This window comes from Aquila chrysaetos, chromosome 2, assembly GCF_900496995.4.
Source record: "Aquila chrysaetos chrysaetos chromosome 2, bAquChr1.4, whole genome shotgun sequence".
NCBI lineage: Eukaryota > Metazoa > Chordata > Aves > Accipitriformes > Accipitridae > Aquila > Aquila chrysaetos.
The window spans coordinates 49,598,840-49,626,372 of record NC_044005.1 but is presented as its reverse complement, the minus strand read 5'-3'; the positions used below and the strand labels follow the sequence as shown (position 1 = coordinate 49,626,372).

General features: G+C 42.3%; 1 protein-coding gene across 1 annotated transcript in view; it reads left to right on the top strand.

Moving 5' to 3' along the window:
- IFTAP (intraflagellar transport associated protein) overlaps nucleotides 1-8,351 on the top strand; it is a 67,267-nt gene extending 58,916 nt beyond the window's left edge. Inside the window, exon 7 of the mRNA XM_029998252.1 lies at nucleotides 8,250-8,351. Coding sequence (XP_029854112.1) covers nucleotides 8,250-8,336 — 87 coding nt within the window. The 3' untranslated portion in view covers nucleotides 8,337-8,351. The remainder of the gene's footprint in view (nucleotides 1-8,249) is intronic.
- Nucleotides 8,352-27,533: the final 19,182 nt, after the last annotated feature.

Sequence of the window (27,533 nt, the reverse complement as noted above, 5' to 3'; positions counted from 1 at the left end):
AATAGCGGGGAAATTAAGTGGGTCTTTTTTCAATGCCTAAAGTCCTTTTTAGGTGCACATTTCCAGGATGAAGATCAAGAGTCCTACAATTCCACGTCGTCTTTATTGATTCACAGGAGGCATAGCTTAAGTGGTAGAGGAAAAAATTGGAATGGAGATTTGCCAAGTGTTAATCAGGAGTTTGGTATCTCGGTAGTTCCTACGTCTCCCTGCGTCCAACAACCAAGCCTTAAAAAAATGTATTGAGGGAGGAAACATAAGTGCCATACAAGTCCTTTTTAGGTGCGTAACATAACCCATATGTTATGACCGTTATTTCTACTGTCAGTAATTTTTAACAAGAGAAATGAATAAGAAGAAGTGGCCATGGTAATGCAGTGCCTTGAAATGTGTCATCCTCAAGCGATTCGGCTGGAGCTGTAGAGATCCCACTTCAATCCCTTCACACAAGCCAGAAGACCTGCCTCCTGTGCCACTGTCTCCCCGGGCAGACTGACACGGTTACTAATCTTTCAATCCTATTACCCACCCTAAGAGCAGCCTCTCTGTGTGGCTGGTGAAGCTTCGTCCAACTTGCCATCTTCCCTGCCTCAGAAATGCTGTGATAGCTCCCATACCCCTTCAGCCAGGGCTTTTTGTCTTTCATTTCTCCCTATTCTGCTTCTGCAAAGTTCCTACTTGCCCAACACCTCTGTCAATAGTGCATGGGGATTGCACTACTTTGTGTGATTTTCTGCACTCTTTGCTTTACAGGCCGTGCTGCTGGAGGTTAACAATGCGGATGAATTTCGTTAGGAGCCCTTGGCCCAGCTGCCTACAGTCACAAGGCAAAGAAATGCACCACCCCGTATTCCTAAGCGATTTGCTTTACCTGCATCTTTCTGGTTTTATGTTAAACCTGAGCTTGAACTGACAAGAAACAAACTCAAACACTACTAGTAAGGAAATGATAAATCCCTTTTGTAGAAATTATCATCTGTGAAGCGCAGGGAAATAGCTAAGCTAAACATTTGTAATTTAGAAAGAAGGACATTAAGAAGATCTGTTGCAAAACACTTAAACATCTCAAAAAAAAATTCCTGCTGGCTTTTGCTTGTTTCTCCCCCTCACACATAGGTAAAATATTAGTTTTCCTAGCCTCAAACAAGTGCTAAAACCCCAAACATTTATCATTTGCTCTATTATTGCTTAGGATAAAAAATTATGCTTTTGGCACTTTGTATTAATGGCACGATGATCTTCTGCAGCATCGTCTGCCAATCTTTTTTAAAGGACAGTATGAGTGTCATTTTTGTAGTTGAGGCATTAAGTCCCCAGGATGCACAGCAAGGCCTCCTTGCTGTGCAGATTTATTTCCACTGAGCAGCTAGAAGTATTTCAGTGAGGGAGAGATACTGAGGAGAAATACAGTAGCTCTAGATAGTAAAGGCAGATGCTGTAGAGTACTGACTGAGGGCTAGAATGTTACAGAGATTGTGATATTTAACACTCATCACCAGTTCACAGCTGATGTACCTTTACTCTCCTGCCCTGATAATATTTTACTTGGTCAAGGTTTGATGGTAACAAACAACAAAATCCATAGTACATCATATATTTTCTCTTCTGCTGGAACAGCACATGGAAAAAGTGTAAACTTCACATACAGATGCTGAATTAACAATCCTGTTTTCATGAAGTACATAGGAAGGCTTTATTGGGTGGGTTTGAGATGTAATGTAAGCTCTTTTAGAGGCAGAGGGTGAGATTTCCCATTCAATTCTGCAAGCGTGGATGGAATAAAACACGAGTAGTTCAGACAGGACCATGGAAATGCAATTGCCCACCCTGCCTCGCAACTAAACCCAGTTTGTCCCCATACAAAGTGAGGCAGGGTAGAAAATGGCTAGTGGAGACAATGGCTCTGCTATCCTGATTATCTTTCTCTTTATTCTTCTCTCCTACCCTGTGATCACTCGGCAATCTGTTTTGCAGCAAACACCATTTGAGGTTGCATTGTCTTTGGGTCACTTCCTTTTCATGCTTTATTACTTCTCGGTGGAAGCTGCTTGCTTTGGGTGGTCTGGGCATCTGCAGCAGTAGAAGAGAGCTCCTGCAAGATGCTTAAAATATATTCCAACATTTCCCATGCTATTCTGTGACAGATGTTTTGTCCAGTCATATTAATCTATCGTCTTGAAAATTAGTTCCTATTAAAGAAAATGCAGACCTCATTTCCCCCCCCTTTTCCTTACTTCAAGTAACTGTTCTGTTGCTTTATTGAGGTCAGAGTAGTGGACCAGCAGTAGTGTGCATTCATTTTTAGCCCTTCCATAAAGGTATTATCTTTCTCTTCCCAGCATACAGTATTTTCCAAACTGAAAATTCATTAAAAATTCCTTACTACTCAGCTTGTGACTCAATCTATTGGTTTTTTGCAGTTCTGGGATGAAGTGTATCTGGTTCACTGTACTGAGATCACTAGGTGTTTGCTTCTTCCCCAGAAGCTGTTATTCTACTGTTGAGATCCTAGGTTCCACTAGCAATCATGCTTTGGCCCTCATGTTCAACATTGTTGTTGCTACTGAAAACAAAGATTGGGGTTTAGTTTGTATGCTATAAATAGAGTGCTTTTGATCTCCCTGCCATACTCCTTGCCCACTGCATGATGATCCCATTTCTTCTTTCATTAATATCTGTGATACAAAAAGGATGTGTCTGCTAATAAAATTTACTGGTGGCAATGCTGGGAAGTGTTTTCAATACGGAAAAGGGCCAGAACACCTCTCAGGGGGCAATGGTTTCCCTTGAGAATAGAAGCAACATGAATTAGATGAAATTGAGTAATATAAAGTGAAAGGAAATTCACGTGAGGAGGGATTTGCCAATAACCAGCCCTCCTGGGAACTCACCGGACTTCCAGTAAGAAGAGTGGGAAGGGGACTTTGACGTTACCAATGTAACAGAAATTCAGCCCAGCTTCAAGTCCAGTCTTCTGTCCTGGCCCTTTAAAATGTAGGCTTCCTTAGCAAACAATGTCTTGGACAATAACAAGGAATTAATGTGTGTTTTTCCTCATGATATGATAAAAGCATGTAACTGTTCGTTTAGTTTATTATTGCTCATTGGTGTCTTTGCAACAGAAGATTTTTGCTGTTCCAAACACTTGAAAGACAGAGGGAAAGAGAAGTCTATTGTCTAAGTTTTTGTTTTCTTTAAATGTTATCCCTGAAGGCGTGTGTATGTGCTTGAAAATAATTGCAAATGTCACAACTCTGATTTCAGCTTATGTGTCGCCTGACTTTCAGGGATAAGGGCACTTAAGTTGCTAGTAAACTCTAGCCTAGAAATACTCTGGCCTTTTCAGTTCCTAAAACATATTTCATAAGCAGCATTTCCCTTCTAGCCTGCAGCAACAAGATTTGTCATTTATATATTGCCCCACACATACATCATGTAACGTTGCCAGATTCTTTATGATTAACTGTTGTAATTGACTTCTGAGATAAAAAGAAATTTATGTGGGAGAATCCACAGAATAAAACAAAGTTCCGATTTGATTCCAAAGTTGAACTAAGAAAAGGAGGAAATAGATCTTTCCTGAGGACAGCCATTCCTTCAGGAAAGCAAGCGTAAGAAAAGCCACTGCATCAATACTGGTGAGAAGCAAGGGCATGCCAAATTTATCCCACACCTAGGCAATGTATCAGATCAATGTATCAGAGAGAATGCAGGAAAATACAGAACAGACATCAAGGAAGTCAGAGCAGATAAGTAGCCTTCTCCAACTTTGCAGCAAGTCTTCTGCCCTCAGGAAGGACTGACTTAAGCTTGCTGGTATCATTCCATGCCACATCTGTCTTAACACACCTGCCTTGCATCTGGATGTATTCCTGGTGTTACTAAAAGACTTTAAAATTCTCAGTGGATGTGACCATCACCAAACTTGCACCTGAAATTGCAGAGCATGACATTCTTTTTCTACCTGATGTGTTGAGTGGGTTTTTGTTACTGTTACTAGGAAAATTCCACAATTAAAGCATTGAGCACCACTCCTAACAAGCATTTATAATTTGCTCTGAAACCACCTGAGCACCTCTGGGCTCACAACTGCAGGTTTTACATTTTTGCTTGCAACCCTTGCCTTTTACCACTGTGTGCCTGCATAAAAGAGTATCAGGATGAATATAATTTTCCGTTTGCTTGATGATGAAAGGGTGTCAAATTAGTCAGACTGATGGGAAAATGGCTTTTGTTGATTTATTTTTCCCATTGGAACACGGTGTGATTCTAAAAAATTTATCTTCCCGATGAGGACAAACCGTGAGTTCCCACAACTCCAGAGGGACGATCAGCAATGCTGGGGTGATTTGTATCCAGGGAGTGGTGCGCTGTGCCTTTGATTTGAAGAGCTGAGGAAGTCCATCTAACCGTCCTCACTGCATATATTAAGAGCTCTTCGTTTTGTTCCATATCACAGCAACTGATCGCGAGGAATGACAGACACTGTGCAAACCCCCACCTAGTTAGTTTCTCACTACAGAACTGAACTTCAGCAAAGGGAAATAAATAAGAATACTTCAAGACCTAAAGAAACCTGTTGTTCTTGTGTTAATAAAAGAAAATTGAACAAAGGAAGGAATAAGACAGAGAAGATTAAGTGACTCCTTATCTCGTACTGCAGTGACATTTTCTCATCCTTCTTAGAATTCATGGCTAGCTCTAGGAGTTGTGTTAGTAAACTTGTATATTAAAATTCAAAATACATGCTGAACTTTAAAATACTTCCCCTAATGCCCATTAGATTGAAAAGAAATCTTCATTATTTCTTTATTTGTGAATGGCTTCCTTCTGTCAACGTTATTTTGTGAGTCACCAGTAGCTGATGCATTGCTTTACCTTTATTTAGAGTGGTTAGAAATACAGAGTGATACATACTATGAAGTAAGTAATAATTTATGACAAGGTGTGCAGTATGCAAAATGTCATATAGTTTGCAGAGATTAATGCGTGAGCCAAGTGCAAATACATTAACTTAACCAACTATCTGGAAAGCAAGCTTAATGAAAGAGGGAAATGAATGCAACATAGGATGAAAAAGGCATTGTAGTGACAGAAAACTGTATATAGCATATGTGTTCAATATAGGGACCTGTATGCTCATCTCTGAGTTCAAGTACACAGATACTTGTTTCTGGAAGGGACGGTCATATAATTCAGAGTGGGCCAGTTATGCCTGACTATCAAAAACTGAGCAGCACTGGAGGCTGAGTTTAGCAAATCTTAGTCTGTTCCAGGATGTCACACATCAAGGTATAGCATTTCAAACCAAGTTTCTACAACATTTTAAAGCAAATACCATGTCTCATTCTGCTAAGTCCCATTTCTGCAGTACAGATGAGTAGAAAAGATAAGACAACTCAGTGTCTTCAAGTCTGTGCATTTCTAATGAATTGCTGCATGTTGAGATCTTTGGGAAAGATCTGCTTATACCCTCAGGCACACATGTAAAACCATGACTGCAATTTTTTTGAATATGTATCTATGGTCCATCCTGAAGTCAGCTTCAGAAGACTCTAGGTTTCTTGGCTGCACTCTAAACCTGGCAAATTTTCTGTGATAACACCAGAATTTGCACTGTAAAGCTCTTGACCTTCAAGTCAGGCATTTTCCCTGAAGTCTTCTGTGTTGACACTACTCGCCTTACTATTTCCTGTGAATGGCACACACTAATTTCAGCCTTTACAGACACCAGTAAGCTTAGGCTTAATGAAGGCCATCAGAATCTCAAAAACCCCACCATCAGAAACGCAGACCTGCCATCATCTTACTTTCTCTTCCTATAGTGCCTGACTCCGTTTCCCCCCAAGACTTCTGGCCTCAAGTGCTACAGCTTGTCAGGCTGCAGAAGAAGCCAGTCTGTATTTCAGTAACTTTTCACGGTTGCAGGCGCGCGATGACCAGACTTTTACGTGAAAGCAGCAGAGACATGAAAGAAAGTGAGCTTGAAGAAACAGGTTTGGAGAGAAGCATCCATTCTGGTTGATGTCCTTCCTCCGTCCTAGAAGCCGTGGCAGTCCCTCCCCAGGCACCCCGTGGGCTCTGCCAGTATGGTTTCTGAAGCTCAGTACAAATTGCCATAGGTGATAAAGATGACTAGCTATGTATTTACTCCTGCACTGAGGGCTACAGTGTGAAATTTAAGAGCCCTTCAATATATAGAAAGTCCAACTAGATGATTGAATGGGCCTTTCTAGCACCATGAATCTCTGTCTATAGATATATAACCATTAGGATCCTGTTTTCTGTAGACTGCACCATTAAATTTATGGGACTTTGCAGTCTGCGGAGGTAGCTGCCATTCTGTGAGACAGAACAGATGCTACCTGCTACACTGAAACGCACCATACCTTGTTCTGAAAGTCTTTGTGGTTCATATTAATCTGAAATAAATCAAATATATTGAAAACATACCCTAACTTTAGGAGCAAGGACAAATAAAACGTAATCGTTTCTGACTGACTTCTCTCCATTTGGAATTTGGAGCAGAAATCATAAAACTGTAACCAGAGGATGTCCATCAGAAATCAACATTTCCTCCCATGGTATTTTGTCTTTGCTTATGGTTTTATTTCCACAGTTGCTATTTAGAGTAAAATCTTATACTTAGCCATTCAGATACAGTCTCTCTTGGCAGCTAATGTTCTCAAAAACCCCTTATGGAAAAGACTATCACAATGGCTGTGGTAATATTCAGACACAGCTAACTTGAATATGCAAAAGTAAATGTATTACATCTTACTAATCACTAATACAGTGATTATCCATGTTTCAGGAAAATACAGTTTTAAACTTTTGTATCCGTAATTAAAAAAAAAAAAAGACACTAAGGAACTGTAATATTTCCTATTTTAATTCATGATTTTAACTGACAATAAATAGAACTGCTGACAACAGGAACTGTTTTTCCATATCACTAGCAGAAGAGTAGGTGTTATATGTGGAATAGAAGTGTATTATAGACTGGAAATTGTATGTTTTTAGCAAAACATATCTTGGAAACCATTAACTGCAATTATTTATTTCTCAGTCCCTAAAAATATGTGTGGTCTGCATTTTAACTGGCTTATTCATAATTTCCCTAAATAGTTTCTTGGTTAATATGGTAAAAGAACAAAGACGTTCTACTTCCTTTTTTATCCTTTCAAAGCACATGTCTATAGCACACATTTAATTTTGAAACCACATAGTAAAAAGCTTTCTTTGTGTGTGTAGGCATGACTGAAAAATGGTGAGAAATAAGAAAAACACGTGCCCTGTCTTTGCTTCAGGGACTTAGATGACATTGGTAAGGAACAAGAGTAGCTACTAAACTGGCTTGCACGCGGATGAACAGGAACAAAAGTCACCTTGGCTGATGTCAAACAGTGGGTCCAAAGTTTATAATCAGCCCATTTCTGGGCCCAAGATTCAAGGAAGTCCCTTCAGTGAAAGTCGGTTATGGATTTTTTTTTTCTCCCCACACGAGTTAAAGAATTCCACGTATCCTGCACTCACAGCTGTCACTAAGCTAATGCATCTCAAAAGTTTGTGTGCATATTAGAGAAGAAGATAGGTCATATTCCTCTGAAATATGCTCTGAAGGCTACCTTTTGCCTCACTCTTACAAAATGCATTAATTGGCTTTTTCTTAACAATGAGTTCTCTCCCACCTTTTGTTGTGTACACTGGCTGTTTCGGTTGTATCTAATCATAACTTTCAAGCGTTGTTCAAGCCACGAGGGAGAAACTGTACTGACAATAGTGCTAAGCACTGTTTGCTTCTGGCAATCTGCAGAGATTTGTTGGTTCATTTCTTTTCCCCACAGCAACCTCATGATATCCATGCTGCCTGATAGTTCTCCGAAGAAAAGCATTAAATAATACCTACTTTTTAGCTTTAACTAGAGCCTGTTTACCTCATTCTTTCTTTCCACGTCCTTCTCCTCGGAATAACTCTTAAACCGGCTTTAAACTCTTTTCAGTTATTATGTTTACATTTAGGATATAGAAGGCTGTTCAAGGCATCTACTCCTGACTCGCACTGGGAAAAATATTTAAAGCAAATTAAGCCATATATATTTAATGGATGAAAATCCGTGAGATGTCTTTTATTAACGTATGCCTATTGATACTCCGTTCTTTGTTTCATTTTGTCAAACAAACTCGGCACGCTGAATCCTGCCGCTGGTAATTACGCTGCATTGTTACGCTCTCTATGCTTTTTCCAGAAGTTTGCCTTGAGGACTCTCCCCAGACGAGACCCGCTGCCCAGCGGGAAAGGGAGCCAGTGCAGGCCGAGGGCACGCTCGGGATGAGGACCCGTGGCCGCCCTGCGCCTGGGCTCGCGCGCGGCCGCGGCGGTGGGACGTGACGCGGTGGGACGTGACGCGGTGGGACGTGACGCGGTGCGACGTGACGCGGTGGGACGTGCCTCCGTCCGTGACGGCTGCTGGGGAACTGCTCTAGAGCAGCAGGGCTCCTCTCTCAAGGGGCCGTGGTCGTAGTCCGGCTGGGGCCAGGCTGCCTCGTGGAGAACACCGAAATCTCAACGTCGGGCTGTAGGCAGGGCGGAAGGAGAAGAAAGAGGGAGGCTCGAATGGGGGGAAGGACTCACAAGGAGGAATGGGGGCTCGCTCTGCAGCGTGGTGCTTCCAGTGTCTTGCTCCAGGTCTCTGTGGTGGAGCCTCTTGGTCCTCCCGAGGAGGGCAAACCCTCCTGAGACCACTTGGGCAAGGTTTGCCGGAGGGACCCCGTCCTCTTTTGTTCCCATGGCCTTCAGTTCTTCTAGTGGCTTACAAATACCCAAAGGCCTCATATTGACCCTCAGGGGATGGGCTGTTTCCTTTGCCCCCGCCTTGGCACACAGGGCTGGACGATCTCCGTGAGGCACTAAGGGCCAGGGAGCCATCCCGATCACGTAGCTGGTCTCATACCGGGGCTGCAGGGATGGACGAAAGAACCCAACTGTGTACGAGATCAGTGTCTGTAGTCATGAAACAGGACAGAGCTTAACAGGTGCGATTTAAAGAGCAATTAGGCCTTTCTACTTGGCAAGTTTTGGAACAGCCTCTGGGTTTGATTATATAGTTACGTGGTTTTGGTATCCATTTCCTTCTTACACATTTTATGAAATTAGATGTCATTCATAGAGGTGAGGTTAACAATGTGCAAAAGTGCTAGTTTCTCTTCCACTCCGTAAATGTACTGTGATTTTTCCTAATTTAATTGACCAATAAATGATGTAGCTTTATTAATTCTGTTAATTTTCCGATGTGTAAACCTTTGATCTCATGATGTTTAACTATGTCCACTAAAAACTGAATCAGCACCCACAATAGCATCATTGCACACTAGGCCTGTGCAGTATTTATTCCATTATTTGTGGCTCGTTTGAATTTTGAGATGTAGTTATCCACCAGTTCTTTCTCTTTCTTGAGGAATGACAGTGAAAAATACTGGAAGAAAACTTTATTGCACAAACTTTTATTTCAATTATCTCTATTTTGTCTGCTAAGAGAAAGGAAAACTGCTTCAGGTAAATATTTTATTACTTGATGAATCCCTTCAATTGCCTTAAAATCAATCTTTGAGAGATAACTATATACCTCAGTCTTTTTTGTTTCTGTTCAAATATATCCAGAGTACCAATACTGGCTGTATTCCTTACACTTAGCTTCATAACTTTTCTTTCATGTCACTTATCTTACAGCCAGAAATTGAGCCACATTCCTTTGTTATTTTGAATAGTTCTCAGATTGATTTTGAAGGGAATGAAATATCCTATAAAGCAGCATCCACATAAAAAGGAAATTTTATGAATGACATTTCCGGTTTTTATTGCCCTTGTTTTTTCTCCCTCTCTTCTTAGACTGTCTGTCAGTGGTTCTGCTGACATGGCGAAAGCTGCCGACAGACGCCCCATTGTGGATAGGGCTCAGCATAACTGGGCTGTATGCGAAATGTCCCTGCTCCTTCTTTCATCATCTGCCTTCTCTCCAAACAAAAAACTGGAGCAAACCGTAGGGGATGCTGGGAGTCATGTTTCCAAAAGACATTGGAGGTAATAAAGGGAATGATTTTCCACATGGGTGAGGCGTAAGGGGTATAGGGAGGTGGGGTGACCTTCCCTAAAATCTCCAAAGTGCAGAAAGAAAGTCAGAGACACAGGGGAGGAATCTTAATCTCAGAAGATCCCCTGGGAAGGATATTGCTGTGGTTATCCTGCACAAGTGGGTGGTGAACCATGTCAATTCACCATCCTTTTTTTGCCACAGGATTCTTCCCTCTTTTTGGAGTGAAGCCAGATCTGCAACTAGCCAAAAATCTGCCTCCTTTTAAGGACTCCAAAAATCAAATATGGAAGGTCTGCTATTTCCAGCAAGTGTTCAAAGCATGCAGAAACTCTATGACTGTTGGTAGAAAAACAGATTTCAGAGTCTAATGTGTATCTCCACTGTTATATTTCTCCCCCTCCCAAATTGTACAGAATATTACAAAAACCACTGCAACATCTTTCTGGCTCAAAAAGGAATCAGACAGTCATGAATAGAGACACAGAGGCTGGGTCAAGTAGGTGTCAGGACAGCTGGTTTCTTACGTATTTTACAATACTTTATACAGTGTTCTTTCATGTAAGGGTGCAAGGGAACTGCCTGTGTCATGGTTCTTGAATGCTGTGATTTTCCAAAGTGTATCACCGTGACTGAAAAACTTGTGGCTAAATCATCATGATCAAGACCTTAGAATTTTCCATTTCATGTCTCCTGTGTGATGGTTTAACTGATAGAACAGACTGCTGTATAAATCACAAATGGAAATGGAAACGACTAAAATTATGTTCTCACAAAGCTACTGGTTAGATCAGAAATTTCTCTCTCATTCTTTGCCATTTCTCTGCGGCTAAGGCCAGCTGTAAGCTATAATGGTATCAGATTACTATTTCCTCCAACCTCCAAAACTAATTGCTGGAAATCACCAGCAACTCTCTCCACGCAACACTCTACGTTGTGCCCTACCTACCTATAAGGAAGCCAGGGACTGTATACAAAAACCACCAGGTGAGTGTCCCTCTCTGTGGGTGGCTAGCCTGTCATATGTGTCGTGGTTTCAGCCCAGCCGGTAACAAAGCACCACGCATCTGCTTGCTCACCCTGGGCCCTGGTGGGATGAGGAGAAAATAGAAAGAAAACCTCGTGGGTCGAGACAAGGACAGGGAGGGATCACTCACCACTTATGGGCACGGGCAAAAGACAGGCTCAGCTTGGGGAAGAAACAAAATTAATTTAATTGACTACCAATCCAATCAAAACAAGGATATTGGGAAGTAAACCCCAACCTGAGAACAGCTTCCCCCCCGCCCTCCCGCCTCAGCCCCACTCCCGGTTCTCTCTCCCCAGGGGAGCAGGGGACGGGGCTGGGGTCGGTTCCTCACCCCTTGTCTCTGCCGCTCCTTCCTCCTCGGGGGGAGGAGGACTCCGCGCTCGGCCCCTGCTCCGCCGTGGGGTGTCTCCCGCGGGAGGCAGCCCTCCACCAACTGCTCCAGCGTGGGTCCCTTCCGCGGGCTGCAGTTCCTCACAAACTTCCCTGGCATGAGTCCTTTCCGCGGGCTGCAGTCCTTCAGTGCCAGCCTGCTCCAGCGCGGGCTTCCCCAGGGAGCGGCGGCCATCTTGGGGTCCATCCATCCCCCTGCTCCGGCGTGGGCTCCTCTCTCCCCGGGCTGCAGGTGGGCATCTGCTCCCCCGCTCCCCTCCGTGGGCTGGGGGGGACAGCCTGCCGCCTCACCGCGGCACAGGGGGCATCCCCTCCTCCGGCACACCTCCTCCCCTCCTTCCCCGACCTCGGTACCCGCAGAGGGGTTCCTCTCCCGTCCCAATCCCCACTCACCGCAGGTTTCCCCCCTTCACTCCGCTCTCCCGGAGGCGCTGCCGCCGTCGCTGAGGGGCTCGGCCTGGGCCAGCGGCGGGTCCGGCTCGGGGCCGGGGGAGCTTCCAGCAGCTTCCAGCAGGAGCCGGCCCTGCGCACCCTGCCCCACACCCCACCCCCCCCCCCCCCGCACCACACAAACCCATAACAATATGTCACATGTAATACTGCTTATCAGACACACTCTTCTGGATGCAGGGATGGGAGGCCTATGTTGAAGAACCCGTGTGTCACCCACAGAGTAAGAGTGAAGGTTATTTCAAAAGGAAAAGTGTGCATACCCAGCCACACACACCAATTAAGCTCCAAACCTTCCTTTTAGAAAACATAGGGTCTTATGCATTAATCACAGTTGAATGAAAGATGTGGTATGGGATTTTACTAATCAGAGACGGTTCATTTCTCAAATTATTCAGCAAACGTAGCAGACTTCTAGCAAAGATATAGTTGCTTAGATATCTGTGTAATCCAGATTTGTCACTGCACTTTGTGGAATATATGAAAAGAAAAAGAAAAAGAAAAAAAGAGAAAAAGAAAAAGAGACAAAAAGAGAAGAGAAGAAAAGAAAAGAGTAAAGAAAAGAAAAAAGAAAAGAGAAAAGAAAAGGAAAAGAAAAAGAAAGGAAAAGAAAGGAAAAAAGAAAAGAAAAAAGAAAAAGAGAAAGAAGAGACGAGAGAAGAGAAGAGAAGAGAAGAGAAGGGAAGAGAAGAGAAGAGAAGAGAAGAGAAGAGAAGAGAAGAGAAGAGAAGAGAAGAGAAGAGAAGGAAGGGGAGAGGAAAGGAAAGGAAAGGAAAGGAAAGGAAAGGAAAGGAAAGGAAAGGAAAGGAAAGGAAAGGAAAGGAAAGGAAAGGAAAGGGAAAGGAAAGGGAAAGGAAATGGAAGGGAAGGGAATAGTTAGTGTGAAAACGTGAGAAGCACAAATAACAAACATGAGGGGTTTCATGGTTTTGTCATCCAGTTTTCAGCTGATATATTATATTTTTCAGTCCTGCCCATCTCACTGTCCAGCCAATGCCATTGGATAGTCCAAAATAAGTATATAAAAATAAGCGCTGCATAGTCTCTCCTATTCACATGCAGTCCACTGACAAGACTGGGACTGACTTACCATTTCCACAGACTTTTCTCTGAAATGTTAAGCTCCCAGACTCCATATGAGAACAAAACCTATGAGGACCAGCTGAGGGAACTGGGGTTGTTTAGTCTGGAGAAAAGGAGGCTGAGGGGAGACCTTATCGCTCTCTACAACTACGTGAAAGGAGGTTGTAGCGAGGTGGGTGTTGGTCTCTTTTCCCAAGTAACAAGTGATAGGATGAGAGAAAATGGCCTCAAGTTGTGGCAGGGGAGGTTTAGGTTGGATATTAGGAAAAATTTCTTCACTGAAAGGTTTGTCAAGCATTGGAACAGGGAAGTGGTTGGGGTTATTTAGAATATCCCTGGGCGTATTTAGAAGATGTGTAGACGTGGTGCTTAGGGACATGGTTTAGTGGTGGACTTGGCAGTGTTAGGTTAACTGTTGGACTCGATGATCTTAAAGGTCTTTTCCAACCTAAATGATTCTATCATTCTGTGAATGTGCCACTCCAGCAGACTGTCGGGTAGGCTTGGGAAATGAGGGCGAGGCCCTGGTGCGGGTTGAAGAGGGTGACCGCTCTGTTGCCTTGGAAGCTGCACTGCAGCCAAAAGGCAGATGGGCAGTGAAATCCCTCTGCCCGTTCCTCTCTGATCTGCCTCTGCAAGAATGAAACTGGCTGAGGAGGATGGCAGCCTTTGCTCTGGCACTATCTTTATACTGTGATGTGTGCCGAGGTACAGACAAATGTGGAAATCATTGCTAATCAACAAAGACGACCCATTTTGTAAGGAAAGCCATGACCTACTTCTGTGAAGATGGCTGTTCTCTTTCTGGTAGGGAGAACAGCTTATTCCATATTTAATAGGAATATTTAGGGAAAGTGTAGCTGTAGCAAAGGCATTTAGGGAGGGAGGGAGGGAGGAAAGAAGGAAGGAAGGGTGGATGGACATTTGGGATGGAAAATCATTAGATCTGTTAGACCTATTCAGAGAGCAGGTAGGTTTCATGCTTTCTAACCTAGTGTTAAAGACTTGTCTTCATAGATGAGTCCCCTTTGTATTACCCAGTGCAGTTACTGCCTGAATGTATACACGTAATAAAAACAGGCTATGCTTCAGTCAAAGTAGTCTCTGCTTGGCGTGAGGAACCATCCTAAGGTGGCAGCTAGGTCTGGTTTGTGGAGGATCTGAGGGGAGTACTGGGAATGGCCCCCAAAAATGGGCAATTTGTTGTGACAGTGATTAATGACCGGGGAAGGCAGAACATTGGGCATACTTCTGTGTTTGCCTCTGGGTGATGAGGCATCCAAAGCTAGGAGTCATGCTAACATGAAACCCTGTTGGCTTTCTACATAGCTTGCCTTTGCCTAAAATGGCAGTTTGAGAGATGAAGCTGGATAGTCTGAATTGACCTGTAGAGGCTATTTAGACATACAGTTTCTGGATGCCATGGTATAATTTGGTTTCCCTCCTTATACTGTAGTCTGCAATCCCTAAATGTGCTGTAGAACCACTTTATTATGAGCAAGGAGGCTGAGGCAATAAATGGAGAGAAGAGCTATACCTGGGCCTAAATCTTGCCATCAACAGTTCATGGCTGTGATTGGAAGCACCTATAAAATCTAGGAACCAAACTGTTCTTTAACAGATGGGAGAGAAAAAACCCTCCCCTTCTATAGAGATGATGAGGAGATGAGAATAATTTTTAATTATAGGTATATTTTTTCATCTGCTTGCTAATACAGCTTAATTTAACAGGGCTTCTTAGGAAAAGCAAGTGAAAAATGTAACTATGGTAAGGGATTAAAGACACCCTCTGGGTAAGCAATATCAGGAAAACAACGGAAAAGTATTTGCTAATAATGAATTGGCAGGGCAAAGCTCAAATAAGCCATCAAAGTAAAAGGCAAGCCTTGAACAAACTGATGAAGTATGTCACATCACTCTGGAAGCACAGTGTTGCTGCAAAGGCACTGTTTCTGGTACTCACGGTGCTCATATAAGTGAGCTTTTGGGCCTCTCTGGGGAGTGCCTGCCTGGGGAGTTTCACTACAGAGGTAATACAAACTTATTGATGCAAATGCAGCTAGAAATATTACAAGAGATGTAACACCACTTTGTCCCATACTTGCCATAGTATTAGCAAAAAACCCAGAAGTTATGGCTTGGTGACTTAGGCAATGGTGGCGTAAACACCAAAGTTGCACTTTTGCGGAGCTGCGAGTAGGGGCCTCTCTCTTGAAGTGAATGCATGTGAAAGGGGAAATTCGGGGTGCAGCTTGCCCTGGGCTGTTCCTTTAGGATAAGGGGACTGCAGTAAAACCAGGTGAGATTTTTTGTGTGATTTTCACACAGCCACGCTTCGTAGCTGTTAAAACCAGTTTGAGCATTACAGCTCAGACAAATATCGGATGCTTGGTCTTTTATTCAGTGTCCGTTTACCCTGACATCTGGAGAGTCAAGTGAGTTGTTTAGGTCAGCTGGAACTTTGTATGGAGGTGTACATACAAGGCCATTAATACCCTTTCAGTAGCTGTAGCTGCACATCAGTATGCCCTGCTGCGTTAATGTTTTTGATTCATTCAAAGGCTCTCAAGGGCGCATGTTGAAACATAAGAACTCAACAGGCAGTGAAGTAGTGAATCTGAAAAGATGAGATGCAGTGAACATTAGACAGTAAATGTGTCTTGCTTCTAGTTTCCTGGATAATCACAGCTTGGAACAGAGCTGCTGAAATACCTTAAACCTTTCTGTAGACTGAAAGCAGAGCTTGTGAAGCACAGACAATCATATTTAAAGAGGTTTGTGAGATCTGTCATTTTCTGTAGCAAAGCAGTGAAGGTGTTTTAACAGACTGAACCCTGTATGCCACCTTAAAAGGAAGAAAGCCATACAAAAACCCCCCACCAAACAATGGATTTCTGCATAGGAAGGTGTCTGTAAAACGATAAATTCACCGTGGGTTTATTACTCTTTGTGAGTCTTGCAAAATGAGCTGCCGAACATGGAACTATTTATATTACTCACCCTTGCAAAAAACAAGGGCATGTGAGCAATGCATTGAGACTGTGCATAGAACCAGCAGAATTCATTCATCCAATACATTCATTTCAGAAGGCCATGCATTTTTATTGCCAAGTTAATGCATTAGCTTTCCATAATGTAAATGGAACTGAATATGTCAAGGAACACAATAGTATTTTAATATACAGTTAGAAGATCTGTATTAATAATAGGCTCATATCCCAAGGCAGATTTACTCTATTTAATTTTATCTGTTGCAAAGGAGAGGTTAAATCTAGATACATTATTAAGCAGATAAAGCAACTTTTTATACAGTGCTTAGAAGAGCAACATCAGTTCCTGGGAGATTTGTCATACCGCATAGACAAACCACATGTTTATCAAACAGCTCCTGGAGCAGCCTTAGCTAGAGGTGGGCTTTATTTATTTATTTATTTTTAATAGTAGATCTGAATAGGAAGACAGTTTTCAATCATTCCAAAATCAAGCGCTTTTTTCCCCCCGAATATTTTCTTTTTTCTGTTTTTCAAGGGGGTGAGGAGAGGGGAAAAGGACGCAGGAAAAGAGAAGAGAGAGAGGAAACCGGACAACAGCCCTACGGTTAGAGGTATTTCGTGGGCTCAGCTCCCCCCGATAGCCAGGGGACTCGGAGCTGCCCCCTCCAACCCAGCTGCACCCGGAGTCGGGGCCAGGCACACGCCTTTCGCACAGGAGAAACAGACAGTTGAATGCCTGGCCTGCAGGTAACATCACTTACAAAGATCTTATGCCTGATTTGAAGCGGTGAAGTTGAATCAAAATTAGGTCTTTTCTGTGCCATCCCATTGAATTAATATGTCCAGATAGCTAAATCAAACTTTGTGCAGAAAGCAGGGAGCTGCCCCCAGGCCAAAGTCCTGGAAGCAGAGGTAGGGTCTTCCTCACCATATGTGCTGTGACCACCCGGGTAATGAGCTCTGTAACGCCCAGGTTTGGTGTACAGTCTTCTCGAGTGCACAGCACAACAGTAGATAGTCGGAGCAATTTTGGGGAAGAGAGGTATAATGCCTCTTCAACATATTTGTTCCCCAGATAACAGCAGTTAGTTTGTTGAGCTTGATCTTTCCCATGGCAAAGTTCACTTTTATCTGTTTTTTGGAGCTGAACTGCTCTATAAGCTCTTAGAGGTCAAATTTGCTGCCTACAAGCAGGACTATTTTGTCTGAGCACACAAAATATTTCTGCCCTTCACATTGACACTCAGGCACAGAGGATCTTAAAGACATCTTAGTCTAGCCCGTCCTCCTCTTCTTATCTCTCTCAAGCTTATTAATTATTCCTCAGCAGACAGATGGGAGCTATTCTATATTGCTGTGTGTTTCCACAAAGCTGAAAGATGAACGTTACCGGTGGCTTCATAAAATTCACGTCAGATTGTTGTTATATTTTATTTGTCAGAATTGCTTAGCTTGTGACATCCACAGGGCTTAGAATATATTGCAGTCTTCCCTGGGAGTGCAAGAGAGGCATTTGCCAAAATAGAGATCCTATTGTCTCCCCTGCCTGCACAGCCAACTTCTCTTTGATGCTGAGGGAGAGGAAGATACATATCAAAGCGGGGAACTGATGCCCTACAAATTTACAAGGCCTGGGGTCAAAGATCAAAAAGCATCAGAAGGCACCAAGTTGTAAATAAACAAACACTATTGGCCATGACTTTCAGCACACACTGAACTGTGTACTCTAGCCTGTGAGAAAGAGTAAGAAAAAAAACAAAGTCAAATTTGCATGGAAGCTACTACACTGTTTCATAAAACATACACTTGGGTATATGCATATAAAGTACGCATTGATATACATAGCAAAAACACCTACCACTAAACCCAGGCAATTTTGAAACACATTCCACCCTCCGTGACTCCTTATAAGAGTAGATTTCATTTTTTAACAGCAAAAATACATGGTTTTTGTGGTAATAACATTTCAATACTTACGCTGCTGAGGGTATGGGCCTGACAATGAGAGCTGCAGTAGGAGTTGTTGGGGATGCGTTCCCCAAAAACAAAGGTAACTTGTCCAACCATGTGGCTGGTAATAGGAGGTGTTGAACTAGTGACTTCGCATGCCTCTATCTTTACATGGTTAGTTAGACCTTTTAAAAGGCTTTTTACTGGGACAGTGCCCTGCACTTCTGCATATGTATGTTGAATACTGAGAAACAAAGTCTTCCAAAATGCCTTGCCACTTTAGAAATGCACATCATTTGGCCTTCTTGCAAGAGGCATAGTTCCTTCTTGTCATAGTGTATTACAAAGTTATGACTTCATTATATTTTGTATCTCTCTTTCCATAAGCCAATTTAATCAGGCACAAAACACAGAAGTCCTTTCGCTTCTGCCTCATTTTATTACACTGCTGTTAGCAGATAGTTTACAGTAGTGTCACTGGTCCTTATTTCTGCTCCATGTAGCCTACATTATTCATGTGCTGTGTCTTATTCATTAATGTAAGGCCCTTTGAAGTTTAGAGTGGCTTAGCTTCTCTGTGGACTTCTAATAATCCAAAAAGGAAAAAATGATATGGAGCCTTTACATGCCCCTCTCCTCCTGAAAAATAAGGGGGAGCATAGGATACACAGAAGGCCCACCAAACTCTGGTTGCTATAAAACTGAAAATTTCATTTCTACAATCCTCAGGGACAAACTGCAAGGAGTAAATCCCATGGCAGTATCCGTTTAATGGTGTGTATTTCAAAAGCTGTAAGACCGAAGCGAGAGAGAGAGAGGCACTCAGTGTGCGTGAGAGAGGTGAACGTGGAGAAATGGGAAGGACTTGGTAGCATTAAATTAAATGACAGAAAAGTCCAATATTAACTGCTCTGCAGTAGAGCTATTCAGAAGTTGTATTTCAAAGTCCTAAACTTGGAAATGAATGGCTTATAGGGAAAAATAAGACTGGGTAGCAACTTACCGCATATATGTCAACACTGCGTAGACAAACTTTATGCAAGGTTTGTTTATTTTGTGGCTGGATCGATGTTTTACAGAGACAGGCAGAAGTTTGCATAGAGACGGGCCTATAAAATGGATCTTGCGAACTTTTTAGGTAAGCAGTTTTCCACCATGCAGTAAGTCTATTCGGGGCACGCTTCAGGCTTACGGACGCAGGCGCAACCGATTTCTGTTGCCCTGAGACTGAGAAGCTGGGGGTGGATAAGAGCGGTGGACGGAGGGCCTTACGCAGAGCTGGGGGGTTCCTTCTCTCCAGCAGCTGCCGGAGCCTCGGCAGCGGGCTTTGAGGCGGCAAGGGCAGCGCTGTCGGCCCTGCCCGTGCCCCGCGCCACCTCCCCGCCCCTCGGGAGAAGCAGCGGGCGTTTCGGCTTTCCAGGACTATGACAAGCTAAAGAAACAGGCCAGGTCCTCCTATTTTGCTGCCCTTGCAGGGGAGCACTGCACAGAACTGTCGCCTTTGCTACATCCTGAGATTTAGTTACGCGGTTACTAAGATAGAAGGAGATGATTTATAGGTAGGCAAAAAGAAGCAGCAAAAAATATAGGAGTATGACTTCTTTTCCTCTCTAAATTTTAAGCGCTAGCTTGGCCAGAAGGACCAGTCATTTTTAACATTGAAGGAATGACAATGTATGGCTGAAAGGATTTAGAAATGGAGATGGGGGGAAAGGAAAGAAATACATTACTCCAGGGATGTTAAACTATTAGCAAGAAGGATATTTTTTTGGTTCTTCTAGTCAGAGAGTGTCTGTCTGCCAAATCCAGCACAAGAAATTCTGGTAATTAATCCACAGAGGCTCTTAGGCATCTAATCAGATTCGAGATACCTGTGTTCTTGGCACAGGTAATGTTTCCTTGTTACTTAAGACTGGTATAAATTGGCATTTAGCCGAAGCTAGCACCTGCACTGAACACATGAACTTTTGCTTCTCAGTAAACTACCTCAGACTCTTTTGATAAGAGAAACCGAGAGGAAGATACAAGAAAACACTGGGAGATGCTAAAACCTTTGATCCCACTGGTAAAAGCAGACGGCGTTACGGACTGTATTTTACCCTCTTTCCCCAGAAGCCGCATCCCAAAACAATTGCCGAGCCCCAGCTCTAATCATGCAGTTCTCATGCCACCTCACTGCCCAACGGAAAGAAAAGGTGACTTGAACCCTGATTGTGATGATCATCATTACCCTGCAGCCAGAGGTGTGCCAGCAGCACCGTGGCTATATTCATGTGAGGGGAAACCACCCTCCGGTCACCCATTTTGCTCCGGGGGGGATGCTCCCCCGGGCACAGGGGAGTCTGCGGCAGACCCAGGAATGTCGTCTGTCCTCTCCAGCAGTCTCTTTAAAAGTAGTTCATCCTTTTTCATCATGTTGAGGAAAGATGCAAGGACAACACCTGGGACTCATCGCGCCTCGCTTAAGCAACTTCCATGCCTTAAGTTAGGCATGTAGCTGGTTTAGGCATCTTGGATAGTCAAGGAAAAAGGGAAATTCTGTCCATCTGTCACCACTGGAGACGCATTATTTATTTTTGTTGACCAAAGGGAATCTTAAGTGTCGTGGTTTAACCCCAGCCAGCAACTAGGACATTAAGGCGTTTATGCTTCCAATCTAGGGACCTTTGTCAGGTGCCTGAGGTTAGGGCAGGTAAAAATGTGTCTACCAGGGCTGTGAAAGGTGCTATGATTAGTATGTCCGTTGCAAACCTCAAGGTAAGTTTTAGATTATTGGCTCTGCTCCGTAGTGACTGTATGTGTAAGTACTGGAAGATCAATATTCTTTAAGCAAAGGTTTCCATGTTCAGCGGAAGGCAACTACTGGCGACCGGCAGGAATTTGAATGTGGACCACTTTGTTTTAATTGTGCCAAATAATATCCACTGGAGAATTGTTAGGGACAATGAGGCTCCTGAGCAGTGATTTTGTCCAGTGATCTCAGTAAATATTGAAACTAAGAATTTTTAAAGAAATATTTCAGCATGATGCTTTAAATAATATCTTCACATGATTCACTATCAATAATGCATTCTGGTAAAGGGGAATTGTGACATTAAAAGCATGCTGGACTCAGCCAAATTATTTCAATTTATAAGTCTGAAAGTTCTTTGTACTTTGTGAGGCACTAAAAATAAACTGGAAAAAAACCCCTGATATCTCCCTATAAACTTGGCAGTTGAAAATAGACTATTGTTGCAAGGCATATTTAATACTGTCACAAGTTCACTCTCAGAAACATTGCAAGAAGCAAAGGTTTTATTTCCTTCAAGAGCTAGAAGTTGGCAAATAGTAAAAAAAAAAAGAAAAAAGAAAAAAGAAAAAAAGAATATGATATTCCTGTGAATAAATTCCACTTAGGTCATATTCATTTTGATGAAAGCAGGATCCTTTCATCAGCTATCCAGGATCATCTAATAAAAAAGTTTTTTAAAGCAAAAATATCACTAATATTATCATCACAAGTATTAGTCCAGTATTTACACCTAAAATGTCTGACATTTTAAACAAAACAATTTATTATTTTCACATGCAAAAGAATTATTTCTAGCAATTAGTGGAAGCAGTAAAAAGATTTATCATAAAAGATTTCTTATAAAAAGTAGGTTATCCAGTCTGAGAACCAAAAGCTACCATGTCACCTTGATACCTGACTGCATGGTGTGAATTGTGGACTAAAAATCATCAGCATGTCCCAGAACAACAACTTCTTCTCAACAAGTCATGAAAGAATGTGTATTGCTGATTGATTGTCCATTCTTGTCTTCACAGGAAAACATTCATCAAACAGGAGGGCCAGATGAGGGGTTCAGATTAGACACCGTGTGAAAATCACTGCACTCATGAATTAGAGAAAGTGAACCTCTGGACTTCTGTAATAGGTTTTTAAGGCAGAGGTGGCACAATCATATAATACAAAGCTTCTTGTAGTCACAAAAAAGTGCTTTTCTTTCTTGAATGCAGACAGATTTTCTAGCAGAAGCTGCAGTATTACCAAGTGATTTACATATAAATTAATCCATATTATACCATGTGAATCATTCACTCCTTCAGGGGAATGATCACCATCCAGTTGGTCTGATCACCTAAGCCAAGTGAATATATAATGTTAATCGTGCTACGCACTCCCTACATATCCATCATAATCATTAGTTTTAAATCATTAGGTAGACACTTCCGTTAATGGGTCTTGTGTTGCAGGTCTCCTGGAGATGGGTCTAAGTAACAAAGTCCAGGGCTGCAGTTCAAATTTCCAGTTTCTTGGCAAGACCAAGAGTGATACTTAAATGTGTGACGTTGCTTCAGAGCGTGCAAGCGTAGTGTGATGCGCAGGCACACGAGGGAAAGTCTGGACCTTGCTGCCCTCCATTACAGACTCTGGGTGAAGGTAGAAATGCTGAATGCTCTTCTCACACAAAGTCAGCCCATCTTCACTCCTTCTGGCTTTTTCTTTAGCAACGACTGCCTCTCATTTCTGCTAAAGGAACTGCTCAATTCCTGCCTCGGCACCAGGAATTTAGTTTTCCTGGCATACATTTCTTTCTCTGAAGTGGACCTGTTTATGTTAAGGAGTGAAGGTGTTTTGAGAAACGAGAAATTGCTAGGTACTGGAGCTATGTGCCTGACAATTCCCAAACTCACCCAGCTCCCTCTAGGAGTTACATGTTGGTTTCTGTTGCAGAAGACAGTATATCAGAATTAAAAAACAAACCAACCCACCAAACCAGCCCAGATCAATCTTGACTGATTTGCTGCAGCAGACACCACCATGTGAAAAATGCATAGAATTAAGGAATGAGCTTTTCTTTCTTTTTTTTCTCTGTCTCTGGAGTCAAGTTACAACGGAACACAGTCATTAAAAGGTTATCTAGTGTAACAGCCAGTAAAAGGCAGGAGGAGAAGGCTATATTCTTCTGTGAATTGTTTTATGAAGTATCTCATGGCTGACAATCAGTGAACTAAATCCTTCGACAAGGAAAGATTTACAAGGACTTGTCTACAGAGACAAAGTGTTTCTACAGACTTCAGGCAGCCCTGGGACCAGGGATTAGCAGAACTGCACATAAATACGGCTTGCAGCTACAGAATGCCACAACTGGGAGCCTTCAATAGGAAACTATGTCTAAACATGCCTATGGAAACAGGCTTCACATACTGATCATGAAATGTGCAAGGCTTTAATAGCTTTACAGACCTTTGCATTGGACTTTGAAAAGGTACTTTCCTTCATTAACCCACACTATATTATTTATGCTCCTAGAATTTTGCTGTCAGACATTTTTTTGGTCAAGGCTATTTTGAAGTCTCTCACTTGGAAAAATCCCAACCCGTGACACTCCTGTTTGGATCAAGGCTGGGTGTTATTCTCCACCTAGCACTGTCTTCTTAAGGGGCTGCATTTCTGGTTTTTTTGTTTTTTTGTTTTTTTTTTTTTTTTTTTCTTTTAATGAGTGATGAGCATCAGAAGACTGATCAGATAGAATACAAATATCACAAGCTGTTAAATACTAAACACTTGAGGAATACTTAATTAAGCAGCAGTACGCAGCAGGCGGTCAGGTTCTGAGTGGCTATTGCATTCCTGGGATGGTACCATGCTGGAAAAGCCCGTCTGATTACCTTTATTAACCACCTCAGAGGGGTAGTAATTAACTACTGCAGAAATTTACTGTCTAAAAAGCACATTGTTATCAATGAAACGAATGCAAATTTTCACAACACTGCGCTTAATGGGCATTACTGCCACACACAAAGCAGTACTGGCAAATCATTTCGCAGCCCATTTGTGTTCAGGTAAAATTAAAGCTGCTGCATAATACTGATTTTAAGCAGGATTCTGCTGGATAAGTGGAGTAGAGATTGCTGCTACCTGTGTGGTGCTGGTAATCTGTGACTAGCATCCTTTGATAAATGAAACTGGTGAATCTTAAGTCTGGTCTTCAGAGGCTATGGCTACATCCACCCCGTGAAAACATATTCTTATTACATGACTGTACTTTGACAATAACCGCCAAAACTGCAGCCACTGTGGATTTGATGCGGCTGCGCATATCATTACAGCAAGAAATTCCTTCAAGAATCACCATGTCAGGACAGCGTAGTGATTGGGGTCTGGTGTACTGCTGAAAGTACTGAACTGCCTTTCTGAGCAAGGGAAACTATCAGACCCCAAGAATTAATGGTCACTTGAGTCATCGCATCCTCCGCCACGTGTTGGGGCTCCTAACCCCACGTGTTCAACAAGGGACAAGTTACTTTCCACATAATTAAATCCTCAGTGGAAGCAAGGAAAGATGCACGCCGTGTATCACAGCCACTGATTAAACACGTCTCTTTCTTCTTTCAGCTGGATGTAGGAACCTTTTCACTACTTGCCCTAAGCAGCTGGGCATCATATGTCTGTGCCCTATAAAAAAGTTACTACGTGTACCTCACAGATGATTTCTGGGCAAAGTAATCTCCTCATTTTTTGGTTCTGTCTTTCCAGCATACGTTATTATACCAAGGAATGAACTATTCCAGCCCCCTAAGCAGCTTCAAGGACCACCATCTCTTTTAAAATCTTTCTGACAGAAAGTAAGTGTTTCCTCTTCCCTCAGAGGGAAACAATTAGCCAAGCCATCCAGACAGAGCCCAGGGCCAGCGGTGGGTTTCCTAACCATAAAAATGACATGACTTTGAAGGCCATTGTCTCGCTGCCCTGGTGGGCCAGAAAGCAGGATTTTTATCCTTTTTGAAAGGGGAGAATTCCAACTTGCTAGCACTTCCTTCTGAACTCTGGAATGGGCAGCTACAACAAATGTAATGTCATGACATTGGTACAGTTAAAAAAGGATTTTGAGAAAGGATGTTGTGACACATGCTGAGCCTGTGCTATTTGAGTCAAAATTACTGAAACATCCAGCTTTACTTGATGGGTTAGAAAAATTCTCATATAATTACTTAAAATTATCTGAAATGTTCCTGAACCAGTCTTTTTCTAACAGCTGTAGTGAAATAACAATGGAAGGAAACGGTGCATGTTTGTATTGAGACCATTTCAAACCAGTGCCGATCGCCTCTTTATGTCATATTTCACCAACATGTATTTCTTATATATCAAGTTAGCAAAATACTCTAGTATCCTTCAGGATTATAAGCATTACATGAAGGCAAGATATTATTATTTAATAATACATTTAACACATTAATTATCAAATAAATCAGTGTTACTATTGATACTTGCTATTTCATACATGCTGTGCTTCCTAAGGATTTAACATCAACTCATTTATGCAGGTGAAAAAGACAAAAAGGAAAGACAGTAACTTGGGAACCAGGAGACATTTTTTAAACATGTCTTTAAATTATACTGCTATTTTTTAACATCTGCCTTTCCTCCCTCAGCACAATTGCTAGTGAAGGCATTATTATTATTGCGTATGTGATGAGGATGTAGGATACTCTTTAAAAAGCTTTATTTAAAAGAAATAAAATCTGTGAGCACTCTCATTCCCAACAGCACAGTAGAAACATTTAACAGAAACAAAGCAACAAGAATCTGGGGACCAGAGTTTGAAAAAACAGGAATTCAGGTTGATACTCATTCTCATTAAGCAGTTTCATCTTTGCTTTCTGTACTATTTATTTCTCTTATTATGAAGAAAAAGTTTGAGTCCCTGCAGGGGGAAAGTGTAGATGTTCTAGCACTCAAAAGTGATTATAAAGAGACTGATAGTAAAAGTAGCAGTGGATAACTTGACTGACACCAAGTTACTACTGGAAGTACTGCACCACCAGCTTGCCTGATGCACAGAGAGTTTTTTTCTTCAGTTCCCAGATTCCTGCAATTATGTTGTTGTCTTTAGCAAAAAATATTTCAAATAATGATAGCAATTAACAATGAAAACAGATATTATGGGACGCATGCAGTATGCTCAAGACATAAACATACGCAATCCTGCTTTCTCTTGATACTATGGAAATATCTTTACGCTGTAAGATAGCATTTAAAGTCTCCATATATTCTTTTCCTTTTGGGCTTGAAATAAGAGCTTTGCATTGACAGAGTGAAGTTTTCAAAGTATGTAAGGGTGAGGCTTAATGTCATTTCCAGAAATGAACTCTCAATATTGAAACCTCACTGAGCACCAGGGGAAGGAACGTAACCATCTTGGAGCTTTGCACTCAGACCAGCCACCAAGTCCCAGGTGTCCAAAGTGAGATAAGGTGGCATTGATGTGCCTGAAGTCCCAGGCTGCGGTCCTTAGACCAGTTCCCCGCTCCTTGTAGAGAGGAAGTTTGCAGGAACACGAGCTTTTGGCAGGAGCCTTTCCTGGGAGAGCTGTCTCCACCTCAGGGGTGATCTGCACCTTTTCCCTTCTCAGCCTGAGGAAGACCGAGCCTGTAAGCAGTGCGTGCATCCCATAATGTATGGGCCTTCAGATATCGTTACACGAGTGCGGCACTGGAGACCGAAATAAATTGCAAAAGCCACTGCCTAAACCCAAACAAGCCTGTAGGAGATAAAAGGTACGACTTGGGTGAAATGATTTGGCATTCACAGGCTGGCTGATGGGGGACTGGGGGTGAGTACTGAAACACAGACGGCTGAGAGAAGTGGCAAAAACTTTGTAGTCCCGAGGTGTAACATCACTAAGTGATAGAAAGCCTTTAATAGGACAGAATAATGAAGACTGTTCTAATTCAATTTTATTGCTTATACCAACTGGTGTTAGTGACATGTAAGAAGTGAGAACATCTCTGTTTATGCCATTAAAAAGATGCTAGAAAAATGTAAGGCTGGTAGTTCTTGAAACAGATCTTTCATACTGGACACAAAGCACCAATGCAGCTTTCTCTAAGACTTAAAGATTTTAGATTCTCTTTAAAATCAGCAATAGGAAAATCCCCCTTCATGCTACAGTAAATTTGTTTCCTCACAGTAGGTATTTAAATTTTTAACATGTTTGTACTACAAACGCACACTCTTATCCTCAAAGTACCCAAATCAGCTTTTTTTTTCCCCTTTTTATGAAATGAGGTTTTGATTCAGCTAAGACTGTGGATAAATGCCCTTGGACTTGCTGTCAAGGCCACTCATTGGCTGCAACTCCCATTGAAGTCAGTGGGAGTTTTTCCACAGACTTCAAGAAGGGATTAGATCTGCCCTGTCTGGCTCAATTAATCGTAGTGAAAGTACTGCTATAAAAGCAGAATGTCATGACACCAATTCTGATTGCTCATAGTCAGTTTTGCTGGTCAGTCTGGGGGGAAAGTCACGAATGAATTTAGGAGGCTAAATACAAAGGGAACACTGGCTCCCTTGAAACACATTTAAAAGAAAGGTTACAAGAAGAGACCTCAGTTTTTAGGAGGAAATGGAAATAAATACAATGTTTTAAAAGAAGCCATAAGGGAATATCTGTCCCCTTGTTTGTAAGACAATTTACAGACAAATTACAATTTACAATTTGAGCTGATTGAGGCAGGAATGGGGGAGTGGGGGAGGGAGGTATTGCTGAAATA